At 38.1% G+C, this 17459-nt stretch overlaps 1 protein-coding gene across 1 annotated transcript in view; it reads right to left on the bottom strand.

Annotated features, from left to right (window-relative positions):
• THAP12 (THAP domain containing 12) overlaps nt 1-17459 on the bottom strand; it is a 29627-nt gene that overhangs the window by 10924 nt on the left and 1244 nt on the right. The window contains exon 2 of the mRNA XM_014482757.2: nt 1944-2064. Coding sequence (XP_014338243.2) covers nt 1944-2064 — 121 coding nt within the window. The remainder of the gene's footprint in view (nt 1-1943; nt 2065-17459) is intronic.

The raw sequence follows: 17459 nt of genomic DNA, 5'->3' as shown, positions 1-17459 counted from the left end.
CAATTATTCTCAGTCTACTACGGAGTTTCAATCAGGGATTGATATGGTACACAATCACTGAAGGGCACAAACACAATACTATACCCTAAGTGCTTTAGCTTTCCTGCTTGGCAAACATCTCAAAAAGCAAAACCATATCCATATACAGAGTCAAGTCTTGATATCTTCCAATTAAATAAACAGAGGAGGGATAAAACACCATGAAGAACTTAAAAAATTGGTATAAAATTAATCTTCTATAAAGCAAAGGTATTACAGACCAAAAAACAACACATGAATGAAAAACATGCAATATTTTTACACCCACTCTAAGTACCCATGCCAAAAAAGGCTATATTCTATTCCTGTGCATGACAATTTTTATTCAGTATCAAAATTTAATCTTTGCTGAATGAAGGCTTGAGTATAAAGTAATGATCTTACTTTAGCATCAGAGATAATATTTAGCTTTGGTTGAACTAACAACAAATGTTTACTGATGAGATCTTAAATGCCAAACTAATGAATTCAAAACTCTTACGACATTTGGGTATAAACATTAGATAATCCAGCTTTTAACAGCAATATTTTCTATATGTGGAGAATGAAAATCTCTCACATTTGCAATAACGGATTCAAGATTAAAAAATTATGTGGAAATTTAAAAAGTAAAAATAGTTCTGTTCTATGCTCTGACTAAACAAGAATAGAAGTGAACTATATATTTTATATTTCTCACATTCTTGTTGGAATTAACTGATTAAGACATGGTATTTATTAATAAAATAAAAATTTTAAAATTCATATGGTGTGTGTATTCAAAATAATTTGGGATATTTTAATTTAAGGTCAAGAACATAAAGTTTGCCTTTTAAACATATGAAATCTTTTATTTTGATCATTACCCTGTTAACAAAGCAAGGCAAAAATATCCCTCAAATATTTGTGATTAAACTGTTGAACCGGAATAGGCTCACCTCCCAATGACTTCACAAGTATCTGCTTCAATTAATTTTGAGAAATAAAATAACCCAATCATTCTTTAGTTTCCTGATGCCTCTGCAAAATGTATCTGAAAAAAATATCAAAATAAATTGCTGCATAACAATATATAGTGTATCTTCAAATTAAGTTTATGTCTATCCCAATAACTGTTGAGTTATGCCTAAACAAGAATATTTGTTTTCATACCTAAGCAAGAATACTTAACAAAATTGTCTTCCTAACTAGTTTTTAAAGTGTTTCAAGTCTGCTTCATTTTAATCAAATCTGTCTTATCTGTGCCTTTTACGAATCAAAGCAGTAACAGAATCACAGACGGTTAAAAATCTTAGACCTCAGGAATTATCTGGTCTAAATTCTTCATTAGAAATTGGGGGGCTAAGAGAGGAAAAGTGACCTGGACAAATTTACAGTTAACTGTAGTAAGACTGAGAAACTCAGGTCTTGATATGAAATTGCAAATTACTGATGAAAATGTTTTTGTCACATGAACTGTATGATTTGCTTCCTGTTGTATCCAGCACATAAAAATTAAGGGTAGGTTTTAACAGTACACACAAAAATTTGCAAAGAGCTCTATGCCTTGATGAAGATTTCACTCATATAAAAGCTCTAGAGAAGCTGTTCCAAATAAAAATGCCAAATTCACCTTAAACATACACATTTATAATCATCTAAAATTTTCTGAAGGCTACAAAAAAGTTTAAAAAGTGGTGACCTTTGATAAAGTGGGCATGGGGCATCAGAAATAGAAGGGTTAAAACACACACACACATATACACAAAGGTTTTTAAGAACAAAATAGGTACTATTAAGTTCCAAATCTGTCTTCATCTTAAAGGAAAAAAAAAGTGGCAGGGTGTAAGGATACTCTCCAACATTAATATATAAAGATTTACATTTCCAACCAAATAGTGAGTGAAAACAAAACAAACAAAAAAACAAACCCTCTGCTTACTTACAGTTCTGCAGATCATAGAAGTTTCAAAGTGTTTGGCACACAATCGATAATGTTTATTTAGTTGATCAGGTGTTTTATCTTCTAAGTCTGCTCTCCTACAGTTCTCCACCCACTTCTGGCATCTACAAAAATAAAGCCAAAATAAAACTACAGAATATGAGCTTAACATTTAAATTTCAGCATTCAGTTTTAAGGTAAATACCTGTTATGGATAACAGACTTCTGCTCCCCTAGACCCAAAAAATATAATTTGGAGAAGTTGATTAACAACAAAATGAGAGCTGGTAGAAACCTCAGAAATCATTTAGTACATTCATTTACAGACAAGGTTAAGAAGTAACTTGTCAGAGTCATGTACAAAATTAGCAGTAAAACTAGAACTTAAACTTGAATCTTTCAACTCCCAGGACATCCTAGCATCAGAGAGGACTTAATAATCAGCAGTACAAGCAAAAAACTGCACAACCATGAGGCCGATGACTTAACATTCCCCTTAGGATTTCAACTTAAACAAGCATATGAAAACACATTGTCACTGTAGAAAACTACGAAGTAGATGTTCTATAAATAACTAGAGTTTATTATGGAAGCATAATGGCTATATTCATCTGCTTTATTATAAACATGGTTATCTACAACGATATGTGCAAACTAGATTGTAAGCTCCATGAACGCAGGAATTGTGTCTACACAATCTAGTACACAGATGGTGTTAAGAGATAGTGACTGAGACAAAGTCCAAGTCCTCTTGGTGCTTAAATATCTGTAGGAAAAAACTAACATCATCTTCATCATCATAATGCTTATTAAGCACTTATTAAGAGCCAGCTGCTGCTGCTGCTGCGGTTTAGTCACTAAATCGTGTCTATTTGTGACCCCATGGACTGTACCAGACACTGCTCTAAACTGTTTTGAAAGAGGATAGAAATGTTCTATGCACCTAAAAGAGCAAAACTAAGCTCTTGGTAGAAATTTCAGGAAAACAAAATTACCATGGTGAAATGTTGATTATCTAAAATTGTAAAGCATTTCATTTGACCAAGAGGTATTAATTACTATACAGTGACGATGCCTAAGATGTATTTTAATCACATTCTTACATAGTTGTACAATGTGATTATAAACATTTTGATTTCAACACCTAAATTATTTGGTATGAAAACTCAGTATAAAACAATTGCCATATTGCTAGAGTTAAGTTTGCTTTTTAATTCTTAAATCTCTGGAGATCTTCCAAACAGAACAGCACTGTCTGTATTATTTCTGAACCAAAGTGAAATAGCCTTCTGATAAAAAGAAGACTCAGATTCAATCAAGAATAAGTTGAGCAGTTCAGTTCAGTCACTCAGTCGTGTCCGACTCTTTGCAACCCCATGAATCGCAGTACGCCAGGCCTCCCTGTCCATCACCAATTCCCGGAGTTTACTCAAACTCATGTCCCTTGAGTTGGTGATGCCATCCAGCTATCTCATCCTCTGTTGTCCCCTTCTCCTCCTGCCCCCAATCCCTCCCAGCATCAGGGTCTTTTCCAATGAGTCAACTCTTTGCACGAGGTGGCCAAAGTATTGGAGTTTCAGCTTTAGCATCAGTCCTTCCAAAGAACACCCAGGACTGATTTCCTTCAGAATGGACTGGTTGGATCTCCTTGCAGTCCAAGGGACTCTCAAAGAGTCTTCTCCAACACCACAGTTCAAAAGCATCCATTCTTCAGCGCTCAGCTTCCTTCACAGTCCAACTCTCACATCCATACATGACCACTGGAAATACCATAGCCTTGACTAGACGGACCTCTGATGGCAAAGTAATGTCTCTACTTTTTAATATGCTATCTAGGTTGGTCATAACTTTCCTTCCAAGGAGTAAGTGTCTTTTAATTTCATGGCTGCAATCACCATCTGCAGTGATTTTGGAGCCCCCCAAAATAAAGTCTGACACTGTTTCCACTGTTTCCCCATCTATTTGCCATGAAGTGATGGGACCTGATGCCATGATCTTCGTTTTCTGAATGTTGAGCTTTAGGCCAACTTTTTCACTTTCATCAAGAGGCTTTTTAGTTCCTCTTCACTTTCTGCCATAAGGGTGGCGTCATCTGCATATCTGAGGTTATTGATATTTCTCCCGGCAATCTTGATTCCAGCTTGTGCTTCCTCCAGCCCAGAGTTTCTCATGATGTACTCTGCATATAAGTTAAATAAGCAGGGTGACAATATACAGCCTTGACATACTCCCTTTCCTATTGGTGATAGAAGCAATGTCCGATGCTGTAAAGAGCAATATTGCATAGGAACCTGGAACGTTAGGTCCATGAATCAAGGCAAATTGGAAGTGGTCAAACAGGAGATGGCAAGAGTGAACATCAACATTCTAGGAATCAGCGAACTAAAATGAACTAGAATGGGTGAATTTAACTCAGATGACCATTATTATCTACTACTGTGGGCAGGAATCCTTTAGAAGAAATGGAGTAGCCATCATGGTCAACAAAAGAGTCTGAAATGCAGTACTTGGATGCAATCTCAAAAACAACAGAATGATCTCTGTTCATTTCCAAGGCAAATCATTCAGTATCACGGTAATCCAAGCCTATGCCCCAACCAGTAATGCTGAAGAAGCTGAAGTTGAACGGTTCTATGAAGACCTACAATACCTTCTACAAGTAACACCCAAAAAAGATGTCCTTTTCATTACAGGGGACTGGAATGCAAAAGTAGGAAGTCAAGAAACACCTGGAGTAACAGGCAAATTTGGCCTTGGAGTACGGAATGAAGCAGGGCAAAGGCTAACAGAGTTTTGCCAAGAAAACACACTGGTCATAGCAAATCCCCTATTCCAACAACACAAGAGAAGACTCTACACATGGACATCACCAGATGGTCAACGCTGAAATCAGATTGATTATATTCTTTGCAGCCAAAGATGGAGAAGCTCTATACAGTCAGCAAAAACAAGACCGGGAGCTGACCGTGGCTCAGATCATGAACTCCTTATTGCCAAATTAAGACTTAAATTGAAGAAAGTAGGGAAAACCACTAGGCCATTCAGGTATGACCTAAATCAAATTCCTTATGATTATACAGTGGAAGCGAGAAATTGATTTAAGGGACTAGACCTGATAGAGTGCCTGATGAACTATGGACGAAGGTTCGTGACATTGTACAAAAGACAGGGATCAAGACCATCCCCAAGAAAAAGAAATACAAAAAAGCAAAATGGCTGTCTGAGGAGGCCTTACAAATAGCTGTGAAAAGTTGAGCAGAGGGCCCAATGAACTACACCTACCTGTTCCACATCAAATACCTAGAAATAAATCTAATGAAAGATGTATAAGACTTCTAATAGAAAATACTTTTAATTTTTATTGTTTCTTTTAGAAAAATTTTTTAAATAAATAAACAGAGCAATACACAAGTTCATGGACTGGTACACTGAATCCTAAAGGTATCAATTCTTCTCAAAATGATTTATTGATTTAATACAATCACAATCCCAACAAGTTCTTTTATGCATGTCTCTGTGTAAGAGAGAAATGACAAAGATAATTCTAAAACTTTTTATACAGAAATTCAAAGGATCAGCATAGTCAAGACAATCTTGGGGGAAAAAGTTGAAAGACATATTACCAGATAGACTTATAACGCTTATTAAAACTGTGGTATTCGACTTCTCTGGCGGTCCAAAGGTTAAGACTTCGAGCTTCCACTGCAGGGGGTGTGGGTTTCATCCTAGGTCGGGGAATTTCCACATGACTCAAGGTGAAGTCAAAAAAATAAAATAATAAAATAAAAATGCATATATCTTTTTTTAAAAAGTGTGATATTGGCACAAAAGCAAACAAAAAAACAGAACAAAATGAAGAGCTGTGGATGCTTAAGACAAGGGAATCATTGCACAGCAGTGAAGCTAAAAGTTTTTCAATAGTCCTGAATTGGCCATCCATATGGGAAAAAATGAATCCTGACCTGCACTTTCATCTATGGAAAATAAATTCCAAGTGAATTATAGACCTAAATATGAAAGGTAATACAATAGAGTTTCTAAAAGATAACATAAAAGACTATCTTAATCACCTTGACACAAAGAACTCTTAAAAAGGCAACAGAAAAAAAGTCTAGAGGCAAAGATGAGTAAATCAGGCTACTTTATAGTTAACAACTTATTCATTAAAAGAATCATTTAAGAGTGAAATGGCAACCCACAAAATGGAAGAAGGGATCTGTAATATACCAATCTAACAATGAACTCATATCCAAAATATATATGAAGAACTCCCTACAAATAATTCAGACAATCTAATATAAAAATGAGAAATTTGAATAGGCCAATACACATGAAAAAAAAATGCTCAGTAAAAAGAAAAATAAAATTTTTTTAAAAGCTCAATCTCACTAGTCATTAGGAAAATACTAATTAAAACTGTAACTAAATTATTACCATATACTCATAAGGATGACTACAATGTAAAAGAAATAATACCAAATGTTGATGAGAAGGTGAAACAACTGTGCCCATCAAGGATAGAAAGGATAAACTGTGGTATACTATACATACAGACTACTATTTTGGCAATGGAATGAATGAACTAGCTAGATCTCACAAACGTGTTGAGCAAAATAAGTCAGGAGTACATACTGTAGGATTCTTTTCATATTAAGTTCAAGGGTAGGCAAAACTCATACATGGTGATTGTGCAGAAAAGGAGTTATTTAACACAGCAGGCCTCAAGTTGCTATCTTCAGAAAGACTTTTTTGTAAGGCTAGTCTTTTGGCTGATGTTGGAACTTGGCTTCTCTACACTGATATAAAAATTTCCTCTAACTGATAAGGTGACTTTTAGTGCCTTGACTATTCATGCAAACAGTATAACTTTTAATGAAAGTCTGTCCTTTTTCTGGGAGTCTGGAATTTTAGCATATGCTAAGCAGAGAGTGTCTAAGTGACCAGAACTCAATAAAAACTTTGGGCACTGGGTCTCTAAGGGCTTCTCTGGCACAAATGTTGCATTTTCACTGCTGGGGAAAAGTGGACTCTGAGTGACCAGACATGGGAGGGAGAAAACATAAGGAAGACTACACATAGATCCTTCCAACTCTACCTCTGTCTTTTCCCTCTCTTAGGATACAGATGTGTGCTCTTACTACATTGCTGTAAGAAACCTTAGCTGTGAGTACAACTATATACTGAGTATATACAGTACAGCTATATACTGAGCTGTGAGTACAACTATATACTTAGTACAACTATATACTGAGTTCCATGAGTCCGAGTGAATCTCTGAATATGGGGGTGGCTTGGAGACCCCCTCAACATAGTAATGATAGTGAGAACAATGGATACATTTAGGGAGAGGTTAACAACCAGGAGTGGGCACTTTCTGAGGTGCTGGTAATGTTTTCTATCTTGAACATGATCTGTATATATTTACCTTACAAAAATTCATAAAATTCTAGACTATCATTTTTGCACTTTTCCCTATGGATGTCATATACCAATAAAACAGCTTCCCATCACTCTTCCCCTCCCCGTCAAAAGCCAACTAATCTAATGTGCATGTAGTCAAACAGTGCCTACCATGGGGGAGAGTAGGATAATAACTGTAAGGACCACAAGGGAGAGGAAGTTCAGGATGTTAGTAATATTCTTCTTTTTTTTAAATCTGGGCAAAATTTTCATGCACATGTTACTCTGAAAATCTAACAAGCTATATACTTATGATTTGCGATCTTCTGTGTATATATGCTTTACATCAGTAAGTTATAAAAATTACGTATGACCACAAGTCTTTTTTTTTACACATACATATATTTGTGTACATGTTAAAATGCACATACACACTTCTATAGTTCTCTCTCAACCTTTTTTTTTAAAACTAATGCCTTCCCTGTCCTAGCTCTCCCTGTCACTGTTCTGTGTCCTTTTTTCCCCTTGGCACAGTGGAATGATTCCCCAAATCCATCAACTTCCAAACTGGTCTTACCTTTCTGTGACCTCTTCTCCAAGTGGAAAATGCTTTAAAAAACCAATTTGAGAATACTATCTTTCTCTGATTAAGATCCTTTAGTGACTTTCCATTACTCTTAGGATAAAGAACCAACTCCTCATGTGTCTTACAAGATTCTGTACAATCTAACCCTTGTTTTCTTTTCCCTCTTCATATCACACCACCCTTCCACTTTGCCACCTCACATGCCTTATTTCAGTTTCATGAATGCACTGTGATTCCTTTCATCATAGGGCTGTTTCCTATGCTGTTTATTCAACCTAGAATACTCTTCTTGTTGCTTTTTTTCACTTCCTTTGCACAGGAAAATCTATGCAAAGATCTGTCTTTAGATCTTCACTCAAATGTCACTGAGGAAAATTTTTCAGATTTGAAAAGAGTACGTACAACACACACACACACACACGCACACACCCACCCACCCACCCAGGTAGGTAAGACTATTCTCCCTCCATGTACAGTAGTTTCCTCCTTACCCATGGGGGATATATTCCAAGACCCTCAGTGGGTGCCTGAAACCACGTATAGTACTGACCCCTATATATACTATGTTTTTGCAATACTAATGGGTAGGTAGTGTATATAGTGTGGATAAGATAGACAAAGGGATGATTCACATCCAGGACAGGACAGAGTGGGCCAGTGTAAGATTTCACCATGGTTACCCAGAACAGCTAAAGGTTATGAATTTCACTCTGCCAAATCCAAAGGTCACTTCCTGTCTTCAACTTAATCACCCTTTCAGTACTAGTCAACCATCACTGACCACTCCTTTTTAAAGTTTGAAATTTTTTCTTTCAATGGCCTCCTACTAATGCAAGATTTCCAAAACATATTCCAAAGAAGACTAGTTAAAGAATTGCTCCAATTAAAAACAAAGGAGGTTTCATGGTCAAATAAATTTGGATAATATTACATACTTTATCCTACATTTGGGGTTTTAAATATTTCTCTGGGATCTTGAATAATTTAGCTAACCTCTCTGTGCCTGCTTTTCTTATCTGAAAGCAGAGACTATCTCAAAATTTATTGCAAGGGTTAACTGAAATAGTCTACATAAAACACACAGAATAGCGCCTGACACACAGACTATGATGTATTCTATAAGTATTATTATTATTATTACAATTTGCAGCATCGTTTGGAGGATTAAATAAGATCATATGAAAGTACTTTAAGATTGTATCTTATAGAAGTGATTCTCAAACATAATCGTCTCAGGAGCCCTTTACCCCTTGAATTATTGAGTAACTAAAGAAATTTTGTTTACATGCATTTTATCTACCAATATTTATGACTATAGAAACAACTTAGAAATTTAAAAATATTAGTTCATTAAAAATAGCAATTCCATTACATGTTATCATAGATAACATTTTAATGAAATAACTATATTTTCTAAAACAAAAACCATTTAGTGAAAAGAATGGCACAGTTCACCATCTTTGCAAATCTCTTTTATGTCTAACTTTATACAAGAAAGCTACAGTCTCACATCTGCTTTTGCATATAATCTGTTGCCATACACTGTTTTGGCTGAAGTACAAGAAAGAAACGACTTCTCAATGATACGCAGTTTAAAAGACTATTTCAACATTCCTGTTTCCTACGTAATTGTGGATGTTCTTTGATAGGACACCGAAACTCCACAAGCAGTGGTTTCTTAAAGATTAGCTGCAATGTGGAATCTGAAACCAGACCAATGAGCCTTTTCATACTGTTTGATTAAAATCCACTAGTCTAACTTGCACTTTGAATAGAACTTTCATCCATGTATATCTTTGTAAAATCATGAATTTATCAGTTTGGAAAATCTTAGTTCAGTAAGTTTGGCAGACTGGTTAAATGGTAACATATTTCATTATATGATATATATATATTTTTAAGTCACATTTATCAATATCACCATTGATCTCATCAGAAAAGTCTAATTAGAGAGCTGTCTAGCTCAAGGTAATGAATATAAATTTTCCAAAATTCTAACTTTTGCTTGAATGCTTGGCTGTCAGTTGTTTTTCTTTAAGTGGCAAGCTTATTTTGTTCATTTCCAAGAAAATGTCTGCTGCTGCTGCTGCTGCTAAGTCGCATCAGTCATGTCGGACTCTGTGCGACCCCATAGACGGCAGCCCACCAGGTTCCCCTGTCCCTGGGATTCTCCAGGCAAGAACACTGGAGTGGGTTGCCATTGCCTTCTCCAGAAAATGTCTACTAAACACCTATATCTGAAGTCATACTTAGAAAATTTTATAAAACACAATATATAACTTATCTGAGTAGTGACTTCATAATGTTATAATGTCCCTGAAAAACTCCACGGTACACTCCTGAGATAATGAGCACAAAAAAGGCAAATAATGTCCGTGTATTATGAAGTAGTTTTCACCTTTTTGACTCCCTGAAAGGGTCGTGGGGACCCTCCTGAATTCCTGGAAACCACCATTTTACATTTTACACATTAGAGTATATCAATTTTCAGTTAACTTTGATTAAACTACCAAAGAATCTTACAAGACCTCACTACCTCAGGGGAAAGTACTGTCTGAGAAGAAAGAAGAATGTTTCAACTGCCCAGTTCAGTTCAGTTCAGTCGCTCAGTTGTGTCCGACTCTTTGCGACCCCATGAATTGCAGCACGCAAGCCTCTGGATGAAAGTGAAAGAGGAGAGTGAAAAAGTTGGCTTAAAGCTCAACATTCAGAAAACGAAGATCATGGCATCTGGTCCCATCACTTCATGGGAAATAGATGGGGAAACAGTGGAAAGAGTGTCAGACTTTATTTTTGGGGGCTCCAAGATCACTGCAGATGGTGATTGCAGCCATGAAATTAAAAGACGCTTACTCCTTGGAAGGAAAGTTATGACCAACCTAGATAGCATATTAAAAAGCAGAGACATTACTTTGCCAACAAAGGTCCGTCTAGTCAAGGCTATGGTTTTTCCAGTGGTCATGTATGGATGTGAGAGTTGGACTGTGAAGAAAGCTGAGCGCTGAAGAATGGATGCTTTTGAACTGTGGTGTAGGAGAAGACTCTTCAGAGTCCCTTGGACTGCAAGGAGATCCAACCAGTCCATTCAAAAAGGAGATCGGTCCTGGGTGTTCTTTGGAAGGAATGATGCTGAAGCTGAAACTCCAGTACTTTGGCCACCTCATGCGAAGAGTTGACTCATTGGAAAAGACTCTGATGCTGGGAGGGATTGGGGGCAGGAGGAGAAGAGGACGACAGAGGATGAGATGGCTGGATGGCATCACTGACTCGATGGACCTGAGTTTGAGTGAACTCTGGGAGTTGGTGATGGACAGGGAGGCCTGGTGTGCTGCAATTCATGGGGTTGCAAAGAGTCAGAAAAGACTGAGCGACTGAAGTGAACTGAACTCATCTTCTTGCCACTGCCCTAAGGTGAGTGGATTTTATATATATATATATATATATATATATATTTAAAGTGCATTAATGCTACTTTTTCTAAACTAATATGAGGTATTAGGGTATGAAATTCCACAGAGTGCCATGTATTAATTATACTCTTGAATTTTAAGTTACTTCTAAACAATTGTTTTAAAAAGTGTGCACAGGGACTTCCCTGGTGGTACAGTGGGTAGGAATCCATCTGCCAATGCAGGGGACATGGGTTTGATCCCTGATCCAGGAAGATTTCACAGGCCACAGGCAACTAAAGCCAGTGTACCACAAATGCTGGAGCCCGCATGCTCTAGGGCCTGCGAACCACAACTAATGACCCCCTGTCAAAGCTACTGATCCCTGTGTACCCATGCTCTACAACAAAAAAAACCCACAATGAGAAGCCTGTGCACCGCAACAAAGAGTACCCCTCACTCAGTACCCCTCACTCACTACAACTAGAGAAAGCCTGCATGCAGCAACAAAGACACAGGGCAACCAAAATTCTTTTTTCATGTGCATGGAATTTATAAATATAATGAATGGGAAATATACTATTTAACAGCTTTAAATATATTTATATTTATGTTAGTTAACAATGTGAGTTAACTTTTGTATAATACATGGGCTGGCCATGTCACCTTTTATCAACCTTCCCTACAACCCATTTACAGAAGGAAAAAAAAAACAACTATAACCACTAACCCTAAGAATACAATTATTAATTCAGTAAGCAACTCTGGAAACTATTTCTTTATTATAATAAACTGGGCAGGGTGAAAAACTGTTAAATACAGTAGAATTTGAAATCCTCTAGTATTGATTTTTGGTTCTGATACAAAGTTAAGACCTTTACTACATTAAGTAAAATTTGACAGACATAAAAGGACTATTACTGTATGACTGACTTAGATAGTATGAGTATAAAGTACCTAGAACAGAAAAATTCATGAAGACTAAAAATGGACTGGGGTAAAATGTTACTGCTTAATAGTTAGGTTTTTGCTCAAGATAATGAAAAAGCTGTGGAAGTAGACAGTGGTGATGAATGCAGAACACAATGAATGGTAACTAATGCCATTGGATTATACACTCAAATATGCTTTTTAAAAAAAATGATTAAAATGGCAAATTTTACACTACTGCCGTTTACATAAGGGACTTGAGCATACATGGATTTTGGTATCTGCAGGGGATTCCTGGAAACAATCCTCTATAGACACCAAGACACGCCTGCATATTTTTATCAAAAAATTTTTAAATTAATAACATGATACACCAAAAGCCACTTAACTGCACATTTTAAAAAGGTGAATTGTATGGTATGCAAATATCTCAATAAAGATGTTTTTAAAAGAGTTTTTAAAAAGCTCGTAATTTGGTCATGAAACACTCAAAGGGCTCTTACATATAGGTTGGTGCAAAAGTAATAGCGGTCTTGCATTGCTGAACTTTGCTGTTTGACAGTGGAATACATCCTTATATAAATGTGGCTATACATCATTTTAATGCTACCCGTCTGATCCACTACAGCTTTCTGAATCCTGGTTAAACTATTACATCTGAGAAGTATGCTCAGCAAATCAGTGAGATGCACCAAAAACTGCAATGCCTGCAACCAGCGTTGGTCAACAGAATGGGCCCAATGCTCTTCCACGGCACATCACACAACCAACGCTTCAAGAGTTGAACGAACTGGACTACGAAGTTTTGCTTCATCTGCCAGATTCACCTGACCTCTCATGAACCAACTACTACTTCTTCAAGTATCTGGACAACTCTTTTGCAGACAAAACGCTTCCACAACCAGCAAGAGGCAGAAAATACTCTCCAAGAGTTCGTCGAATCCAGAAGCACCATTTTTTATACTACAGGAATAACAAACTTATTTCTCGTTGGCAAAAATGTTTTGATTGTAACTCTTCTGATTAATAAAGATGTATTTAAGCCTAGTTATAATGATTTAAAATTCACGGTCGAAAACCACAGTTACTTTTTCACCAACCTAATAAAACTGGGCAGAGTCCAGTGCCAGTCCCTGACAGTCCAGTGGTTAAGACTCTGTATTGCCACTATAGGGGGCACAGGTTCAATCCCTAGTCAGGGAACTAAGATCCTGCATATCACAAGGCCAGGCCAAAAAACAAATTAAAAAAATAGATAAAATAGGACACAGCTTTGTTCATTGTCACCTGAGAACAAAAGACCTCCAAAGCATAAATTATAAGCGGGAGGCACATTTCCACTCAATACAAGGAAGAAACAATAGTCAATCCTGTCCAGAATCCTCAAGTATCCCCTCACAAAGCAAAGGAACTGACACTAGAGGTGGTTTAGCAAAGGCCCACCTGTCAGAAATGTGCAGAAGCCTCTTAAGGGTCCATCAATAACTTGATATGAAATCATCTCTATGTCTTTTCTTAACAGTCATTACATTAGATTCTCAAAAGGAACACAGATCCAAAAAAGTTTAAAAGCCACCACTCCTGAGGGAATTCCAATACTTCAAAGGACACTGTACTAGATCTACAAACTCCTTCCAAATCTGAGACTATAAGCCCCTACAAGCCATACTCCCCAACTACGGAGTATAATGAAAAGAGTATTCACTACCTATAAAGATTAACAACCTGTGGTCCAGAATTGACTAGTGGTGCCTTCATTATGCAAGTGAAATATACTTCCAATTGGGCTCAAAGGAAGATAATGCTTAACAGAGCGAGGCCCAGTCAGATTAAGATGCTCCTCTTCTCTGCTCTCACAGAACCCAATGGCTATTCCTCACTCTCCTGAGCTAGTAGTTCCTTCTTATCTCCCTGAACTATGAACACTAAGAATACTCCAGGGTTCAATCCTCAGACCTAGTCTACTTCACTTATCCAGTTCCATGGTTTTAAATACCCTCTAGACGCCAGAGCATGAGATGGCTGGATGGCATCACTGACTCGATAGACATGAGTCTGAGTGAACTCCGGGAGTTGGTAATGGACAGGGAGGCCTGGCGTGCTGTGATTCATGGGGTTGCAAAGAGTCGGACACGACTGAGCGACTGAACTGAACTGATAAACTGAGAATGACCATATTCACAATCTCCAGTCTAGAAGTCTCTAAATTCCAGACCTGTATATCTTTTAATAGTTTTGGCTCTTAAATATTTAGGTCATTGATCTAAATATGGACAATTTTGAGTTCATTTATGGATATGTATAAAGAAAGACATCTATTCTTGAATGTCTATGAGGCCTCTCAAACTTCACATGTCCTAAACCAAATTTTTTATAGTCCTCCACTGAACCTGCTCCTCCCAGTCTTCCATAGCTCAATAAAGGCTCAGGTTAAAAATCTTAAGAGTCATTCTTCATACAGATGGCCAACAGGCACATGAAATCACTAATCATTAGAGAAACGCAAACCAAAATCACAAAGTACCACCTAACATGAGTCAGAATGGCCATCACTAAAAAACAAATAACAAATGCTGAAGGGGGTGTAGAGAAAAGGGAACCCTGCTACACTATTGGTGGGAATGTAAGTTGGTGCAACCACTATAGAAAACAGTATGGATGTTCTTCAGAAAACTAAAAACAGAGTTACTGTATGCTCCAGCAATCCCACTCCTGGTCATTTATCTGGACAAAACTGTAATTCAAAAGATACATGCACCCCAATGTTTAAAGCAGCACTATTCACCATAGCCAAGACATAGAAACAATCTAAATGTCCACTGAAAGATGGTTAAAGAAAATGAGGTACATATCTATAATGGAATACTACTCAAGACATAAAAAAGAATTTACTAATGTCATTTGCAGCAACGTGGATGGACTTGGAGATTACCATACTAAGTCAGAAAGAAGAAGACAAGACCATATGATATCACTTATATGTGGAATCTAAAACATGACACAAATGAACCCATCTACTAAAGAGAAGCAGACTCACAGACATAAAGGACACACTTGTGGCTGCCAGTGGGGAGGGTGGTGGAGGAGGGCTGGACTGGGAGTTTGGGGTTAGCAGATACAAACTATTATACATAGAATGGATAAACAGCAAGGTCCTATTGTGTAGCATAGGGAACCACATTCAATATCCTGTGATAAAACATACTATAAAAGAATTTTTAAAAGAATGTGTGTACTGGAAAAAAATTTTTAAAAGAGTGTATGTGTGTGTGTGTATATATATATATATATCTGCATCACTTTGCTGTATACCAGAAATAATACAACACTGGAAATAAACTATACTTCAATTTTTTTTTTTAAAGCAAAAAAATCCTAGAGTCATTCTTGACTTCTGTTTTTCTCTTACAACCTATATCTACACCATTAAAAATCCTGCTGGCTTCACCTGACAAACCTCAAACGCAACTACTTACCACCTCCACCTCTATAAACTTAGATTACTGCAATTAAACCTGGATTACTGCAACTGCCTTTAACTGGTCTTTCTGCTCTCACCTTTGCTTCCCTACAATGCACTCATCGAGTTCGCCAGTGATTCTGTTAAACATATAAGTCTCTCTCTTCTAAACCCTTTGATGACTTCCTATTTCACTCAGGATGCCATTGTGCTTTCCGCAGCCTACAATAACCTACACAATTTGCACCTACCACAAACACACGTACATTTTTCTGGTCTCATCTCTTCCTCTCCCACATCCCTTTGGGCTTCCCTGGTGGCTCAGAAGGTAAAGAATCTGCCTGCAATGGGGGAGACCACGGTTCAATCCCTGTTTAGGGAAGATCCTCTGGAGAAGGGAATGGCAAGCCACGCCAGTACTCTTGCCTGGAGAATTCCATGGACAGAGGAGCCTGGTGGGCTACAATACATGAGGTGGAAAAAAGAGTCAGACGCGACCGAGTGACTGACCTTACATAAATCAGCTTGAGGACTCCTGCTTGTACCTCTAACAAGCATGCCCTGCCTTTACATTTACTGTTTCTACAGACTGAAATGTACTTCCCCTGGATGTTTCCATGGCTGACTCCCTTACCTACTTAGGGTCTTTGCTCAAATAGACTCTCTTAGTGAGGCCTTCTCTGATAATCCTATTTAAAATAGCAACTGTGCCTCCCCTGCTGCTGCTGCTAAGTCGCTTCAGCCGTGTCCAACTCTGTGCAACCCCATAGACAGCAGCCCACCAGGCTCCCCTGTCCCTGGGATTCTCCAGGCAAGAACACTGGAGTGGGTTGCCATTTCCTTCTCCAATGCATAAAAGTGAAAAGTGAAAGTGAAGTCGCTCAGTTGTGCCAGACTCAGCGACCCCGTGGACTGCAGCCTACCAGGCTCCGCCATCCATGGGATTCTCTAGGCAAGAGTACTGGAGTGGGGTGCCATTGCCTTCTCCGGTGCCTCCCCTACTACTCCTATTCCCCTACCCTCCCAGCCCCCTCCAGTCAAACATTTGCTTTCTCTCCATAATATTATGACCAACCTAGACAATATATTAAAAAGCAGAGACATTACTTTGTAACAAAGGTCAGTCTAGTCAAGGCTATGGTTTTTCCAGTGGTCATGTATGGATGTGAGAGTTGGACTATAAAGAAAGCTGAGCGCCAAAGAATTGATGCTTTTGAACTGTGGTGTTGGAGAAGACTCTTTGAGAGTCCCTTGGACTGCAAGGAGATCCAACCAGTCCATCCTAAATGAGATCAGTCCTGGGTGTTCATTGGAAGGACTGATGTTGAAGCTGAAACTCCAATACTTTGGCCACCTGATGCGAAGAGCTGACTTATTTGAAAAGACCCTGATGCTGGGAAAGATTGAGGGAATGAGGAGAAGGGGACGACGGAAGATGAGATGGTTGGATGGCATCACGACTCAATGGACATGGGTTTGGGTGGACTCTGGGAGTTGGTTATGGACAGGGAGGCCAGGCGTGCTGTGGTTTCATGGGGTTGCAAAGAGTCGGACACGACTGAGCGACTGAACCGAACTGATCCATCACCATCTGATACACGGTGTATCTACTTATTTTCCCCCACTAGGACGGAGGAGTCTGGTGGGCTGCCGTCTATGGGGTCGCGCAGAGTCGGACACGGCTGAGCGACTTCACTTTCACTTTTCACGTTCACGCATTGGAGAAGGAAATGGCAACCCACTCCAGTGTTCTTG

The sequence above is a fragment of the Bos mutus genome, chromosome 15 (assembly GCF_027580195.1).
Source record: "Bos mutus isolate GX-2022 chromosome 15, NWIPB_WYAK_1.1, whole genome shotgun sequence".
Classification (NCBI taxonomy): Eukaryota; Metazoa; Chordata; class Mammalia; order Artiodactyla; family Bovidae; genus Bos; species Bos mutus.
The sequence above is the reverse complement of the archived record's forward strand: the minus strand, read 5'-3'. Positions and strand labels throughout refer to the sequence as shown.